Source organism: Hoplias malabaricus, chromosome 10, assembly GCF_029633855.1.
Source record: "Hoplias malabaricus isolate fHopMal1 chromosome 10, fHopMal1.hap1, whole genome shotgun sequence".
NCBI lineage: Eukaryota > Metazoa > Chordata > Actinopteri > Characiformes > Erythrinidae > Hoplias > Hoplias malabaricus.
Genome location: NC_089809.1, coordinates 33,795,667 through 33,812,761, shown reverse-complemented (window position 1 = coordinate 33,812,761; position 17,095 = coordinate 33,795,667). Strand labels below are relative to the sequence as shown.

At 40.6% G+C, this 17,095-nt stretch overlaps 2 protein-coding genes across 3 annotated transcripts; both read right to left on the bottom strand.

Annotated features, from left to right (window-relative positions):
- Positions 1-653: 653 nt before the first annotated feature.
- On the bottom strand, positions 654-9,405 carry cyp11c1 (cytochrome P450, family 11, subfamily C, polypeptide 1). 2 transcript variants are annotated; one of them, XM_066682893.1, is made up of 9 exons: positions 9,115-9,405; positions 8,100-8,255; positions 7,389-7,603; positions 6,238-6,441; positions 5,407-5,582; positions 4,193-4,359; positions 3,219-3,297; positions 2,217-2,435; positions 654-2,025 (listed from the first exon to the last, which is right to left on the bottom strand). In XM_066682893.1, the coding sequence occupies exons 1-9, from the start codon at positions 9,360-9,362 to the stop codon at positions 1,897-1,899; spliced, it is 1,593 nt and encodes a 530-aa protein (XP_066538990.1). In that variant the 5' UTR covers positions 9,363-9,405; the 3' UTR covers positions 654-1,896. The 2 variants fall into 2 exon arrangements, with proteins under 2 accessions (XP_066538990.1, XP_066538991.1); XM_066682894.1 differs by lacking the exon at positions 654-2,025 and having other exon boundaries at positions 2,246-2,435; positions 4,147-4,359.
- A 2,655-nt stretch (positions 9,406-12,060) lies between these two features.
- Positions 12,061-14,922, bottom strand: LOC136708041 (complexin-3-like). Its single transcript, XM_066682302.1, has 3 exons — positions 14,723-14,922; positions 13,250-13,337; positions 12,061-12,285 (listed from the first exon to the last, which is right to left on the bottom strand). Exons 1-3 carry the CDS (start codon positions 14,920-14,922, stop codon positions 12,061-12,063), a joined length of 513 nt encoding a protein of 170 aa, XP_066538399.1.
- Positions 14,923-17,095: the final 2,173 nt, after the last annotated feature.

Sequence of the window (17,095 nt, the reverse complement as noted above, 5' to 3'; positions counted from 1 at the left end):
AGACTTCTGTGTTGAGCCTTCTGGAGGTACTGTGGCTTAATTCAGTGAAACACCAACGAGAGGAGGTCCCTGCCTGATGACCCCTGATGTAGAGCTAGTGATACAGTGGTTGGTTTGGGTACTCATGGGCTGGGCTCAATGAGTAACGTAGATGTTAAGGAGAGCTGGTTGCTGATAGGATCATAAACGGCCACAGCAACCTTAGTTTGAGGTGTAGGATTCAACAGGAATTTTGGTGGCTGCAGGTAGGAAGAGAGTATGGTGGGCCCTATGTGAAGCTCTAATGTATTGGCATAGGATATCGCTTATTAACATGTAATACTACATACTACATTCAGAATGCCTGAAATTAATTTTCAGTCAGATTACCAGTTCCATTTTTAGACTTATTGGACAGTGCCATCTCTGCCAAACTCACTGAGACTTGCCAGTATTTTTATTTTATTGTCAATTGTCTCTAGCTCGTACATCATATGTCCCAAGGAGCCAACAGGATCTGCCAGTATCTAGATGAATCATAAAGAAAACAAAACTCAAATACAAAATGGGCAAACTTCCCAGACAGGGATTAAGCCTATCCGAGGACTACACAGGATAGTGAATGTAGATTTTTCATTGAAAGTACAATCTAGTCCAAGAATAGACTTAATCCCAGTGTAGGAAAACAGCCCTAGATATATCCAAAAGTTTGTAGAAGCTTCCTTAAAATATATATATTTTTAATTATCGGTTTTAATAGGCAGCCTCATCTCTACCTTTGTGGAAGGAATCTTTTTTTGACTGTAGAACAGTACTGTGAATATTTGATTGCATGCATTCACAAGAGAATTGGTGAGGTCAGCTGTTAATGTTTATTGATTAATTCTGGATCACAAACTGCTAATGTATGGGATGGAGCTACTTCACTCCAGGAAATACTGTTTCACAGCTCATTGCTTTGGTTTTACATCTTTAGCTGACAAATGACATTGAGCATTTTGAACTTAGCCACTTCAAGGCAACAACTACCATTGTGGGGAACTGCAGTTCTCTCTGGTTTGTTTTTGTTCAGAAGCTCCATATCATTTAAGGTGGAACGTTGTTTTGTGTTTTTTTTTTTAGTACTTTCTGTACAGTGGGATTTGAAACACTTTCTCAGGCTTGTAAAACTTTATTTGACAACAATATTTCACATTTTTGTCCATGGACAATGCTTGTTAAAAGCAGATGAGTTTGACAGCAAGAGACACCATAAGAACAAGATACCCAGTGTAATGTGATTAATAAACATGCTACCTAGTACTAAGCAATATGTTTATAGATCATTTATAAATGATGTCAGGCAATTTGTGAATCCGTTATCCGTAAATGTTAATTTTCATCGGTTTAATTTATATTTGTTAAATTACATTAAAAAACTGTAATAGTTACAGCATTAACACTGAGTACGCTCTTTATTCTTATGATAAATGGTTGAATCCATGTCTTTAATTCAGTGTCTGATGAAGTGAGGTGTGCTGTTATATAATTCTGAGCAAAAGGTGTGAATTTACTGAGGTCTCTGCCAAAATTCAGGACGTTTACTGGCTTGGCAGAAATGTCTTTTCTTTTCTATGGAGCTGGCCAGTGAATTTAAAAACCAACTCCTTATCTTCCTCACTTAGGACAAATACTGATGAAAAATTTTCATCAAGTTAACCTAAGTTAATATATTACTTCCTATTGTTTTAAATTCATAATAACTTTTATACACATTCACACCATATTGTTCAATCTTTAAAAATAGATAATTTTGCTTAGATGTGCATTAGAATGTAGTGTACAATAAAAGAAATGCAATTTATTGAATGATAAATCAAATAACTTGTTTTCAATAATTACTGGTTGATGGATAAATTACGAATTATTATGAATCCATCACTCTATCAAGCTGTGAGAGAGAGCAGTAAATTTGATGGTGGGTGAAGACTCAGGTTGGAGGATTAGGGTATATTTGGTTTTGAGCTCCTTTTTTGATGAAACACTCAACTGGAAATTCCTAAGGGTCTATAAAACAGACACACACACACACACACACACACACACACACACACAAAGACATTCAGCCCTGTGTAAAATAAACGAATGAAATTAAATGAAACATATAAAAATATAATCCTATCAACACTTTTGTTCTGCTTCTTCATTCAAAAGCTTTCCAGGCCTTATCTGACCTATGACCTCTAAATCATACTCACATGCATGAGCAGCAGCTGCATCTCATTCTCAGCGATCCTCCGGCCCACACACTGCCTCGCACCGAAGCCAAATGCTAGTGAGCGGAATCCAGCCCCCGAGCCCGTTTCCATGGCACCCTCCTCACCTCCTGGTGCCCAGCGGTGGGGGTCAAATCGCTCAGGATCCTTAAACACGTCCCGACTCCGACCCAGAGGATATAAACACGCCTGCACCAGAGTCTGCGTGCACGCACACACACACACACACAAACACAAACATACACAGAATCTGCTATTTAAACCACATGCTCACACTCCTCTCATTCAAGACAGTGGCAAAGCTGTGCTATAAAAGCCACAACATATTATCACACCCTGTTAGAACAATGTCCTTGACAGGTAGCTTTCTAACTGTATAAGATAACAGTCGTGTGTGCTGATCATTGAGGCTTACACTATAAGGCCAAATTTTTACACATGCTCAATCAGCATTATAAATACAAAGTTATGTAGTTGTAGGTAGTTATCTTTCCCTTTGGTTGAGTAACATCTTTGTGAGGATTTGATTGCATTTATCCACAAAAGAATTTGTGAGGTTAGGTGGATGTTAGATGGATATTTTGATCACCCAAAATGATAATATTCATAATTAAGGACGTGATTTATTACAGTACTGACAAGGTTAAGTCCGTTACTGTTTGGACTGCTGAACCTGCCAAAAAATATATGCTCTTTTTTTCCATAGCACTACTCAGTTATGACATGTTATATGATGTGTCTGAAAACACAGTGAAAGCTGCATGAAAACTGCATCAAAACTGTGGCAGATCCATGAAACATTGCACCGGTGATGATATAAAAAACTCTTCCTGACACACTAACAATGACAGAAATCATACTCTTGGTGCCTGCAACACCCTGCCTGTGTCTGTCAGGAGACAGAGACAGAAGAGACATTCTGTTTCCTCCTGTGCTGTTCTATGTTAGTTTTTTTTGTAGATGCGCTGTGTGTTATTTTCTCACCCCAGCAGGTATATGGTAATTCTGGAGTATGATATCCTGTATGGGGTACCTCTGCACTGTGATGCCAACAGGATACAACCTATAGCATATGACACACACATTCAGACAATGTCCTCTGAGAAATGGTTGAGCATTTCACAAGCAAATGCAGATATAAATATAATTACAACATGTAGACTTATGCAGTGACCAAACAAATTAAACATATTATTTAAAGTAGTTAAAGTCTCCCCTTTGCCTGCCTGACATTTTACACATTCTAGGCTTTATCTCAGGCAGCTTAGTGTGGAGCCACCTGTGCAGATGTCTGTAGTAATTACTGTAGTCTGCAGTAATTTTGTGACTCTCTGCATTTGTACACTAATCACACACACGATATAAACAACTGATCAGTGAAGGGAATAACATTGATTATCTCATTACTATACAAAGGCAATGGGTGGGATATGTAAGGCAGCAAGTGAACAGTTAGTTCTTGAAGTTGATGCTGGAAGCAGGAACAATGAGCAAGCGTGAGGATGTGAGTAACTCTGACAAAGGCCAAATTATGATGGTCATATTGTCTTGGTCAGACCATCTACAAAACAGTCTTGCTACTGGTGTTATAGGTATTAAACGTTGCAAAGAATGACAAACAGTGAACTTGCAGCAGGTTCATAGCTGCCCAAAGCTCTCTGTGGTGTGAGGGTTTAAATGAATCAACATGAGCAAGCAGCCAAAAGCCATTCAGTTAAACAGGCATTTTGCCTTATTCTACATTATATTACTATTTTCTAGATGATCTGAAGCAATGCTACAGCGGCCACACCTCATACGGCCAATTTCATCTCACGTCAAATTAATTTCACTCTATAACCACTGTTGTACCATTAAAGGTACCTTTAGACCCTTTGTACCTTTAGTGACCATTAATGTACCTCTAGCATACCTTTTTTCTGAGAGTGTGTGATTCCTTGCTCATGTTTATGTCCCACCTCAGTGTCTCCTTCAGTGTTCCTTTCAGCAGTGGTGCCCCTTGTAGGGCTTTCTTGGGATTCCCCGCTGCTTGAGACCATGACTCCTGCACCTGAGCACGAACCTGCTCCTGAACATCAGGGTTCCTCGCCAACTCAAACAGAGCAAACTGCAGAGGAACTGCTGTCTGAGAAAAGAACACAATGGCCTCTTAAGGAAATATTTGCAATATGTACATCATCAATGGTAAATATCTATGTGAGTGTATGTGTTTGAGGGCGGCAGGGTGTCGCAGCAGGTAGTTTCGCAGTCACACAGCTCCAGGGACCTGGAGGTTGTGGGTTCAAGCCCTGCTCCGGATGACTGTCTGTGAGGAGTTGGTGTGTTCTCTCTGTGTCCGCGTGGGTTTCCTCCAGGTGCTCCGGTTTCCTCCCACAGTCCAAAAGCACACGTCGGTAGGTGAATTGGCAACTCAAAAATGTCCGTAGGTGTGAGTGTGTGAGTGAAGGTGTGAGTGTGTGTGTTGCCCTGTGAAGGACTGGCGCCCCCTCCAGGGTGTGTTCCTGCCTTGCGTCCAATGATTTCAGGCAGGCTCTGGACCACCGTGACCCTGAAATGGATAAGCGGTTACAGATGATGGATGGTGTATGTGTTTGTACTCTATAGTTGTCATAATATTACCAGAGTTTTTGTCTTTTTTTTTTTATTTAAAGTGCCCATACCTATTTCCTTGTTCATTATCATCATCATGCTTTCACTTACAAATTTGATGTGGTTTTAAAAATTAATATGAATTGTCCTTCTTTGTGTTTGTTAAATACAATTTTCTAAATCTTTCATCCCTTAGGTCTTTCATCCCCTGCTTTTACTTCTGCTTTTTATGTAAATGACCTCTGTTCTGATTGCCTGCCCCTGTATTGTATGTATCCAGGCTGAAAAAACTTCAGACTGCTTCAGACTGAATAAGTCTGACCTGAGATTTTTTTATTATTATTTCAAAACATATAATACAGTAACTACTATGAAAGCAAATAACTGAAATTAGGCCCCACACTTAGGCTATCACAGTTATAAGGACTTCAATGACAGTGGATGTCAATAAAACAAATTGAATCTGATTGTGAACCTAAAAGAATGTGATACATGAGGTAAAATAAGAGGCATTGAAGTAGCAGACCACAGAAGACCAGGACACAGGCTTGTGAAGTATTCTTCTGTATCAACTCAAACTCACTGTATCAACTCCTCCAGCCATCAGCTCTGTAATGTTGGCTTTGATGAGTTCCAGTGGTAACTGCCCTTTCTCCATCAGCTGCCCCAGTACACCAGCAAACTGCCCAGCTGAGCTGTGTACCGCTCCAGCAGCCTGAACCTGCCGCCGCTGATAACCCTTTAGGACGCGAGCCTCAGCTACATACACAGAGAGAGAGAGAGAGAGAGAGAGAGAGAGAGAGAGAGAGAGAGAGAGAGAGAGAGAGAGAGAGAGAGAGAGAGAGAGAGAGGCTTAGAAATTGTACAGTAAGCAAAACAGTAAAATCAGTTATAATAATTGTCCTCTTGCCTAATGGCCTTTCACAGCTGAGTACATGTAACTGTTTAATGGTGTAAATTAATGCTGACATGCTATGCCCAGTGGACAAGTTTACAGTAATGTTAGGTAGGTAAGCCTGTCAAAATATTTCATTCATAACTTTACAGATCTTACAAATTTTCTCCTGTGTTGATTTCTTCCAAAGCCATCATCAATAATGCCTCCATAAGAGATTTTTCCATGTTTATTCTTGGTTTCCTTGGTTTTTGTTTTTACATTTTTCGTAGACCAGTACATGCTACACTGAATGTGTCCCTCGCATGAGTGTGGCCATGAAAAAAATATGGTCCTATGCTACAGCAAAATAAAGCTAATGAAAATTGCAAATGGATTATTGTTTCTGTTCAAAACTAAAATGTAAAAGTCTCTGTGGAAAGGGCTCACTTTTTTGACACACTTTATTTAAGGCAGATATAACACAAGCTCAGAGAGGGCTGGTTTTACACTCTGCGGACAAGGTATGGAGTTACGCACCATGGCTGAAAATGTGGTCCCATGCAGTGGCATGTTGGGTCCACAGAGGAGCGTGCAGGCGGAGCAAGAGGCGGGGGGGCAGGTGAAGGAGGGGTTGAGTTGTGGCCAGCATGCATTTCACTGCCCAGATGAAGCGCTCCGATTCCTGTGAAGGCTCGGATGAAAACAAACCAATCCTTTCACCATACAAGACATGACAGCTCGCTAGAGAAGAGAGATAATAGATTTATATATATATATATATAGACAGATGACCAGAGATGACCATATATATATGATCAGAGACAGATGTGAACTGCAGGCAGGCACCCATTTTGTGTCTATAAAGCCATGCTGATGTAGCACATAGAGAGGCCTGCTACTGTCTTGCTGAAATAACCATGGGCTTCACAGAAAAAAAAATCAGGACTTCACAGGACTTCCTGTTTACACCTCCATATTTTATACCTGCTCACTAAGCAAGTAACAAATATTCCTTTATGTCTGTAGCACAGAGAACTCTGACTGTTCTACCAGGAAAACAAGCTAAACATGGAATCACATGACCACAGCACATATCTCCACTTTCTTTTAGAACATCTGAGATGAGCTGGCACCCAGACCACCAAGTATCAGGCATCATAAGGGTATGCTTTTTTTGGCTAAATCTGGCTAAATTATGACTTTTATTTAGCCCAGAAAATAGACGTAGAAGGAATATTTTTTTACCATTCAGTTTTCAACCAAATCCCAACATTGTTTAGATAGCTACCAGCTTATCAGGGAGAGAACTCTGCAGTACTTCTACACAGGACTTGCGTGTGGCCTTCTCCTTGTATAGTAGAGCTCAGGTGGCATTTCTTAATTCAGTGGTGTGCTGTGTTATGTAACAACAGTTTTCCTAATACATATGAGCCCTTATTACTACATTTACCACAGTAGTATTACGCTTTCTCCTGCAATGATGTTTAAGAGCTGTGACATATGGGCTTTTTCCTGAATTGCTTAAAAATATTATATGCGGTGGACGGTGAACGAACTAAATGATGTGCAATCATGCACTGAAAAATGATAAAAAAGTAGAAGGCTGAGAATATGAGAGACCAAAAGGACAGAATGACCTTCACCAGTTTGTAATTAGAGGGTCAATGGTAAATGTCAGAAACACAAACCTTCTAGAGCGAAGCGGAAAAGGTCAGGGCTGGGGTCAAGAGTCAGACTGCGTTGTTCGTGCTCCTCTCGTCCCTCTGTTTGGATTTTGCGATGCAGTGAACGACAGAAATCTCTTGCAACATCATCCAGCAGTGGCAGGAAGCGATACACTGCCGAGCTCAGCAGCAGCTCCTTGTTCAGAAGCAGCCGGTCAGATCGCCACTCAGCTCCATTCCTGTACACACACACACACACACACACGCACACACACATATGCACACACACACACACGATTTGCTATATGACCAAAAATGTGTAGATCCAAATTGATTTCTGCAATTATGGATAGCTAATTTGCCGTCTGTTTGCTGAAGTAACAGCTTCTACTAGTAAGTAGCCATAATTTCATATTTAGCCATAATATCATTACTGAGGTCAAGTGCTGAAGCTGGATGATTAGTTCTAGATCACAAGCACTACTCCAGCTCATCCTAAAGATGCAAGATAAAGCTGATAACTCCAGAGAACACAGTGTTATATCTTTGAGAATGCTCCGATGTCAAATGCCACATATTTAATCATTTAATCATATATTTATTTGGTTTCTTGGTTCTATCCTGAACATTACATGTTTACTGTGACCTCGACAACACTAATGAATAATTAACATTTTATTTAATATTATTGTGTTATGTACAAACCAAAACACACACACACACACAAACACTGACTTGAGGAAGACTCCTTTGCTGTGTTTGCGTGTCTCTCTGTGTGTGGCCCATGGCTCAAGAGTCATGCGACGAGGATGCAAACCCTCCGAGCGATACAGCTCACCAATATCCACTGGCAAAAAGATATTAACAATGCACTGGGAACCCAGATACTGCCTGAGAGAAAAAGAGAGAGAGAGAGAGAGAGAGAGAGAGAGAGAGAGAGAGAGAGAAAGAGAGAGAGAGAGAGAGAGAGAGAGAGAGAGAGAGAGAAAGAGAGAGAGAGAGAGGGGGGGGGAATGGAAAGAGAGAGAGGAGAGGAGGGAGAGAGAGAGAGAGAGATTAGTCAGCATGCACTCCTAACCTTGCACTAGATTCTTAGCCACAACTCATATTTGTTACTAAAATCTTGAATGTAAGGACTGCAGAAGGTTTCTATTGGTGTTATAAACCTTCTAAAAATGAAACTACTACAATCACTCAACAGTCACGATGGCCTTCACTTTTCAAGAATGAAAGACAAAGTTCCTTGGGTGTACAACAGTTTCCTCTAGGTTTTAATTGTATAATTCTAGTGAAAATAATGTAAATAATGTACTTATTAGGTGTAAAAAACTGTTCAATTGTAGCAGGGTCTGGGTATATGGCAGGCGTGTAATCGACTGCTGGACTGTTAAATCTGTAGATGGCTCTTAACAGGTTGAGTGCAGGTTAGTCAAATTAGAATTCGTTTGTGGTATATCTAGTCAAGTCGGAGTTAATTTTAGACCAGTGATACATGCTAGGTTCCAGTAACTGTAGAGAAGAATGTTTTCTTTATTTTTTGGAAGTCAGAGTAATGTCAGTATTTGTGTCTGGTCTAGTGCTAGGACCGTGCTGGCTCTTGTTTATAGTTAATGTTTGGTCTGGTTCCTTTAGCTGTAGATGAGTCTGGCCCCATATTGGTTTCTGATGCCTGTAAATGAGTCAGAGTTACCATTGGGTTGGGTTAGCTTTGTTCTGGTGCCTGTGTTGGATGAGTGATTGGATCTGGTACCTGTAGATGGGTCCGAGGGTGTGGAAGGATTCCTCCATGTGTTTGTGCAGCTGGCTGAAGGTTCCCTCCCTCCAGAAGCGCAGCAGGTTGATCCAGCCATTGCTGCCGGTGTGTGGAATCTGCTGGAAGCTCCGCACGTTACTCCTCTGCTCAGCTTTACCTGCTCCCTCATCTCCGGGACACACGGCAGGGAAGGACAGAGCTCTGCTCAGTGCTGGACAAGCCACCGGACGAACAGAGGAGATCATGCTGCCTCTCTCTCAGTCGCAGAGTCTCTCCATCCTTCCATCCCTCCGCTTAATACTACATCTGTTTTTCTACAACTCAATTATACAGCTCCCTCCCTCCTTCTGGGCACTCATTCACTTTTCTGACACAATGCAGAATTTATTGCAATGAAAAGTCAAAGGTCAAGAGAAGCACAGCAGGTTTCAAAGTCATTTGCCTCCACACGTTACTGCCCAGAAATTACATGCAATCTATTGTGTAAACTTCATGACAAATAAATAAACGGCCAATAGAAATGGTTGTTACTTGGAAATAATCTCATTTCTTTATCTTGACTTAAAAGCATGAGAGGCATTTCTTATAAGTGCAATTAAATGTCCCCTGTGAAGACAGCTGGACCCCATATGGATTAAAAGTGCACAAAAATGTCCACAACACACTATTAGTAAATGTCTTATATTTATTTTGTGAATCATCCATTTTACCACTTGAAGTCTAAGCACCAGCTCTATGAAAGTGTCAAACAAATAAATACAGTGGAATTTGAGTTCCTAACTTGTGTTTATTGATAGTTAGAAAACATGTTCTTTCTTACTAATTCAAGGAATAAGGTTTAAAAGACCGTTGGCCCCCCCAACGGTGTTCGGAAACTCTAATAGGCGTCTTGCCTGTGACGTAGATGGTGGACAACAACTCTAGAAGCTGCACTTAATTGAATGCAAAATGACGAAAAGGTGTGTTGTTTGTGGCTGCAATCATTCAATGTACAGTGGGACATCTGTGCACAAATGGCCCAAAGATCCCAAAATATCCAGAAAATGGACTAAATTTGTCAACTTTAAACGGGCACTTTGGAAAGGACCATCCGCTCACTCCGTTATCTGTAGCTCATTTCACTGGCGCTGTTCCAACAATATGGGCATGTAAGGACACCAACGAAAGGTGTTCAAGAGCCTCTGTAAAATGGAGGTAAACAGGGTAAGGACACGCCCTTCACCTGTTTTAGTTGGTGTTAGTTAACGTTAGCTTGACTCGCTAAACTCGGTGGCTCAGATTATACTCGGCTACGTAGCTGCATTACGGAGGTTTATAGTGTCGGATGAATTCGAGTTCGACTTCGATCACATTTACAAGAATAACGGTACCTCTAAATTTGAGTTTAGCTTATTGCTAGGCTATTGTCGTGAATAATGTTGGTTATTTAGCTAGATACCGTCATAACAGTCAGTCATAACGGTGTTTTACCGCGGCGTTGTTCAACTGTTGTCCACCAGTGACGTCACGGTTGCGTTCAAGAATTTCCGTAGCGAGCTCGGGTTTTTCCGTCAATTTAATAAAATTGTCAGTTTTAAAGCAAATTAAGCTGCTATTTTAATTCATACTTATATATGATAGTAACTAAAATAATGTGAAATATTCATGGAGGTCCATTAAGTGGTGCTTAGCCTTTAAGTGTTGTGAATTGTGAATATCTGATTTAAAAGGCTCTAAGGGCCTGAAAAGGGCATATGTTTCATGGTAGTCCTTCTGAATTACATGCCCACTGTTAATATTTACACACCCAAAAACAACACATGCCTAAACTCAAAACTCACACTTAAGAAAATAGAGATGAACTATGTACTGTCAAATACCAGGCCGATATCATCAGAAATGCTGGATCAGATAATTGAGGGAAAAATTGTCCTGTAAGAAATCCAGCCTGAAATAGCACAATTCACATTGTATTTCTTCTTGTGGGGCCACAGTTTTGGAGCAACCTGTGCATTATTACCTGGGCCTACTTCAGATGCTTTAAAGTAAATATCAAGTGCTTTATTTTGAAAAGACATTTGAAATATTATAATAACATTAAAGCAATATTACTTTTAATGCAAGACATATAGTATAAAAATACTAAACAAATATAAATTATTACAAAAGATTCAATGAATGAATTCTCAACTGATGTCCTTAAGACTGTATGTGTGTTTATACGTGTCCCTGTGTGTGACATTTAGTACATGAGGTATGTAAATCCAAAATACTTCAAATCTATTAAAATTCTATTTTGTAGAAAAATGTAAGTATTATGCATGTGTAAGTATTTATAAATAAATATATTGACAAATACAACCATGTCAGTTATATTTAACTACATACTATTGTGTAACATGTCAGGTATAGTTTAGGCCTGTATAAAAAATACTGGCCTTTTACATTATGGCTAACATTATGGAAGCAAGCCCTGATATTTAAAATAACGGTAAAATTTCACGGTTAAGTCAGTTTGCCAAGAGGCAAAACAAAATATTTGGGTTAACTAGAGGAATTAAAATACACTGCAGTGATGTACACTTACTGGAGCACACTGTAAAGAAACCCTTTCCTTACACTCATCACATTTATATATTATAAATATGTACAGGCCTCAGAAAGAGAGAGAATCATGTAAGTGTCAGGAGAATGACAAACAGCATCAGAAACAATCAGCTGTACCCCATCACTTACAGTTATCAAGTTTGGTCTTGATACCAACACAGACACATGAAACATCAGTTTTCAGAAAATATCATTACCATTGGTAACTAGACACATAAGTGTAGCTGCTTCAGACTGTCTCATTTCATATCATGCTTTTCTGTTGAGATTAAACAAGATGTGTTTGCATAAATGAACATCTGAATTCACAGGGGGCACACCTTAAAGGCAGTGTTGCTTTTCTTGTGTGCTTAACAGTCACATGACATTGCACTGTCCCGACTGGTCAGATGAGGTGCAGCTTGTGCTGTTTTTCTTGTTGCTGTGGATCAGTCCCATATCGAGGCTGAGGTTCTGAAAAGCACTCAGCAGAGTTGAGCCCTCGTCCTTCGGCTCCCTGTCAGCACGTACCATCTTGGCCAGTTCACGGGGGAGAGCCACTTTACCCCCCACCGTCTGCAAATGGCTGGTGTCCTTGGCATTCTGTGCAGAATTGGAAGAGAAATGAGTCTAAGAGGAACTTATAAAAGAGAAAATTACAAAACACACCACTAAATCAGAGTCTTTTCTGCCAATAATAGTTGCAAGAGCTTGTAATACAACCCCATATAACTGCTCATGAGAATGTCACTTCTGAATCGGTCAATGTCAGACAGAAGTCTAAATCTCTTATTGCCAGCCTGTTCTGTACAAACTGCTTAAATCATCATATACTTGTCTCAGAATGTAGAAAGAAAACATGGTGGTGGTTACAACAGCTATAGCTATTTGGCAAACATTTTAGCACATATCAGCTGCTAGATCTCTCTCTCGTTTTTAATAAACAACTGCTCATTTACTGTACTTTGGTAAAACTGGTTAGTTGTCCCACTGCACAGTTTCTTTAAAGTGGTAATGTACCCATTTCTGCATGAAGATTTACGCTCTGTTTCTTGACTGCCTGAACACTGAGGTATTCCTGCACTGAATTCTGCACTTCAGAAAACCACTGTCTGTTCTGAAAATCCACCTGGTCAGTGCTGGGGGAAGATCTTTCAGGATTTCTATATAAATCCTAACAAGATTAAGGATAAGGTAAAGTAATCAATTAAATAGTGTGGCATTTTAGTAACAGAGCCCATCTTTCTGGAGCCCATCCACATTAAACACTGTCAGATTTCAGATAACCTCGCTTCTGCAGTTCCACAGCCCTATCAACATCTCTCTTGTTTTAATCTCATCTTTCACTGTCTTTTTTGTCCTTTATGGAATGTGTTCTCATTCTCTGTATTTTTAAGCACTTTGGTTTATTGAAAAGCAATTTATTTATATAAGATATGTATATTAATAATTATTTTGTTGTATGTGTATTATTCTTTAGTCAATATATAAAATAAACTGAATTACTGCATCTATATCGTGTGTGTGTGTTGGTGTGTGTGTGTGTGTGTGGGTGTTTGTCTCTAACCGGAGCAAGCTGGTATTTCCTCCTAAAGTGGGCCCGCATAGCTGCTCTCTCTGCATTCTTCTGAGCATTCATAGCATCTCGGAGTTTCCTACAGACACACAGTAAGAATTCTCATTTACACCGAAACACAAAGTGGTCAGAACCCCTAAAGGATCAACAAAAAGCTGGATGTTTTTTGGCTGGTGGACTATTCTCGGTGCAGCAGTGACAGTGAAGTGTTAAAAGACATCCAGCGGCACGGCTGTGTCTGATCCACTCCTATCAGCATAACACACTGATCACACCCTGCAGGGGGCGCCAGCCCTTCATAGGGTGACACATTCACTCACACCTATGGACACTTTCGTCATTCCACCTACCAACGTATGTTTTTGGACCTGGAGGAAACACACACGGACACAGGGAGAACACACCAAACTCCTCACAGACAGTCACCCGGAGCGGGACTTGAACCCACAACCTCCAGGCCCCTGGAGCTGTGTGACTGCGACACTACTATTACAAAATGCGAAAATAACAATTAAACACACACTCTTAGAAACTTCTAATTACACACAATCCCTGATCATTAAAAACACCAATCACTTACAAAATTGCGCTTAAAACCTCTTTTTCATTATCCATTTACAGGAGTTCACTCCTCAGTCTATAACATCCATATACGGAAACTAAGAGGACAAACAGCACCTTTTAAAATCATGATGGATATGACATCACAACCCTGAAAGCATTTCTATATGGTCACCTATTTTGAATACAACACTTTATTCCATGTGTCAGATTCCTTGCCGGCCACAGCACTTTATCTGAGTTGAGTCAGGTTTATCTGATGTAGCAGAATGGCGATGTCTATAGAGCTAGAGCCTCGTTTTAAAACAGAGAAAACACTCATTTCTGCAAAGCTGTGGCCTGGAAGGAACTCAAGCATGCCTGGTTTAGCCTGCCTATTCACACTGGGAAATAAAGGGGGAAATGATAAATGGATGTTGAGAAGATGATTGCAGCTCTCCACAAAATTGGCAAGAATGTTTTTTTCTGACAGCCCTTAGGATTTTAGTCACAACTTTCTCAGTCTGAAGTTTGTTCCACATTTCAGCATTGACAGCTCCATGGAAAAGGCACAGTCGAGAGCAACGAATCAGAACAGAGCTCATTTACAAATCATCACTGCTTTATGAAATTTTGCCGATACACATTTGTTTTTTTGTTTTTTGTCAATGATATGTCAATTTTAAAAATGAAGAGTCAAAACCAGTCTGTCTCTGGCTTAACAGTAAACGATAAAGAGGTAAATAGTAATTTAGAAAATAAAGGAAAATGCAGCACATGGCTAAACACATGAAAAAGGCGGAGTGTAAAAGTGAGACCACTGCGTGAACCTGTCGGCCCTTGACTAACGAAAAGCATCACTTGTAACTCATAAACAAACCCATAAACAACACCACGGGACGTGCGCTGAAAGTTCTCTCTCACCTCTCTCTGTCCAGATCGGCCTGGTAGCCTCGCAGCAGTGCAGAGTCGCGTGCATGACCCATGCGAGCTGAAACATTTCTGCCCTTTGACCTCTGCTTGGGCCTGTGCTTGGTCCAGATATCCTGCTCTTCAGTTCCAGTCACACAACTTGACAGCTTTTTCAGTGGAGCCACCAGCGACTTCTGAACCATCGCATCCATCGTGGAACTGGACATGTGTGTCTGTGTTTGTGTTTGTGTTTATCTGTGTGTGTTTGGTGGTACCCCGCTCCGCTATCTGTGATAATGAAAGAATATGTAAATATGAAACGGCTTCCTCATTCTCAGCTGCTGGTGTGACTGAAAGGGTGGCAGGTCAATGGACAGACAGCAGGTCAGTGGACAGACAGTCAGACAGCGGTCTAGAGGAATGACTCAGAGAGACACCTGTGAGGATAAACACAGACAAACACACACACAGACACACACACACACACAAAGACTTACATGTGGGTTATTAAATATGGACTCCGACTAGGAAATAAAGGCATTGTACACAACTACTCATCAGTCTATTGACAGAGAGGAAGAGGGGTATAGTAAGGCACTGAAAGAAAGTGGGAAAAAAATAAGAGAGAGAGAGAGACAGACAGACAAACATAATACAGCAACAGCACAGTGCAGCAAAGGGAAAGAACAGAGAGAGAGACTAGGGGAGAGGGGGAGAGAGAGAGAGAGAGAGAAAGAAAATAAGAGTCTCTACGTTTCAGTTCAGTTCAAGTTATTCTGAGCAGTCAGTGAATTCTGACCATTGTTTACCTCCAAAAAGGCAGCGTCTCCACAACTTCATCCGTGAACAGCCACCTGGATTAACACACACTTTCAATTGTGCTCTTAGTAAAAGAATCTGTTGTCACTGCCCTCTGCTCCTCCCTTGTTCAGCCATGTCCACTCTGGTCAGTTCTCCTGCTCGCCTCTCTTTCTCCCTCACTGCTCTGGTGGACCGATTATCGCTATAAGGACCTTAACGAAGAGAAATCTCGTTAGCCAACATAGGGGAAATCTCACGTGCACCTGATGAGCCCTCACACACACTGACATCACACGCACCTACATCTGACTCATAGCAGATGAATGTAACAGAGCGGTCTATGACATCGCACAACATATGTTCACAACGGATGTGCCATAGGTCACTGTTCACACAAAGTGGGTCGTGAATTTACATTTATATACAACAGCCCTGTTGTATATAGGTCTGTTTCTTTACTTAGGGTAAGGCTAGTACCCGGGTTTGAGAACGCTCAGTCAGATGTAATGGTTTAGAAAAACCAGGTCAAGTGTTAGAAAAACTAGCAGTTTAACATTCATTCATTTGTTTGCACTGGGTCCAGAGTTGTCCCAGAAAAAATGGTCGCAAAGCAGGAACAGACCCTGGACATGAGTTCATTACAGGACAACAAACACAAACACACACACAAACACAGTCAGTAACACCTCTGCACTTTTTTTAGACATCTAATTTGTGCACAGCTGTGTTGTGTGGCAGCAGCACCTGCAGCATCACTGCACTGCACACAGTTTAATATATTAGAAAAATGCTTGGTGCTGACAAAGTCCATAGGGACACAAGCAATAACTAATATTTTTAAAGCAGTGGTATTTAGAGGATCAAAGTCTATTTGTACAGCAAGGGATTATTACATTACACACATAAGCACTGTTTTTCAAAGCCTATGCATATATTCGTGATTAGTTAACACCAAATTGAATGTCTGTGGAACTGTTATTGTTCTGAGCACTTTGTCAAGTCTCATTAAAGATCAGTCATTCTGATGATAAACATTTATGGGTCAGATTACATTTGTACTAACATATACATAACTGGTAAATTATGCATAAGCCCATGTCCTGAGAAGGACTGAGGTTGCTCCTGGCAGATGCTGGGCAGATGGGAGAGAAAGAGAGGCAGATGGACAGAATATGCAAAGGAAGAGAAATAGAGAGAGAGAGAGAGGAGAGAGTTTCTCTGCTGAGTCATTACCTTAACTCATTTGATTACAGTGATATTTACAGCCCGCTAAAGCATTAGATCACATTACAGTTCCTTGCTTTATGTTTCTGATGGACACTAAAAAGACAAGTAAAAGAATTATTAACAGTTCAAAAGAATAGTGCGGTCAGCAGTGAGTAAGAATAAAAACAAGTATGGACTGTAAAAATATGCTTGTGAGACTGAAAAAACTGTGGAGAACGAGTGGATGTGGATCACGTCTGGCACATCACTGGCAGTCTCATCACACACACATGCAGCCATGGCACGGGGGGAATATAAATACAAGAAAAGTGAGAGGCAATAAAGTGAGAGGTCAAAGAAGGTGGAGGTGAGAACGTG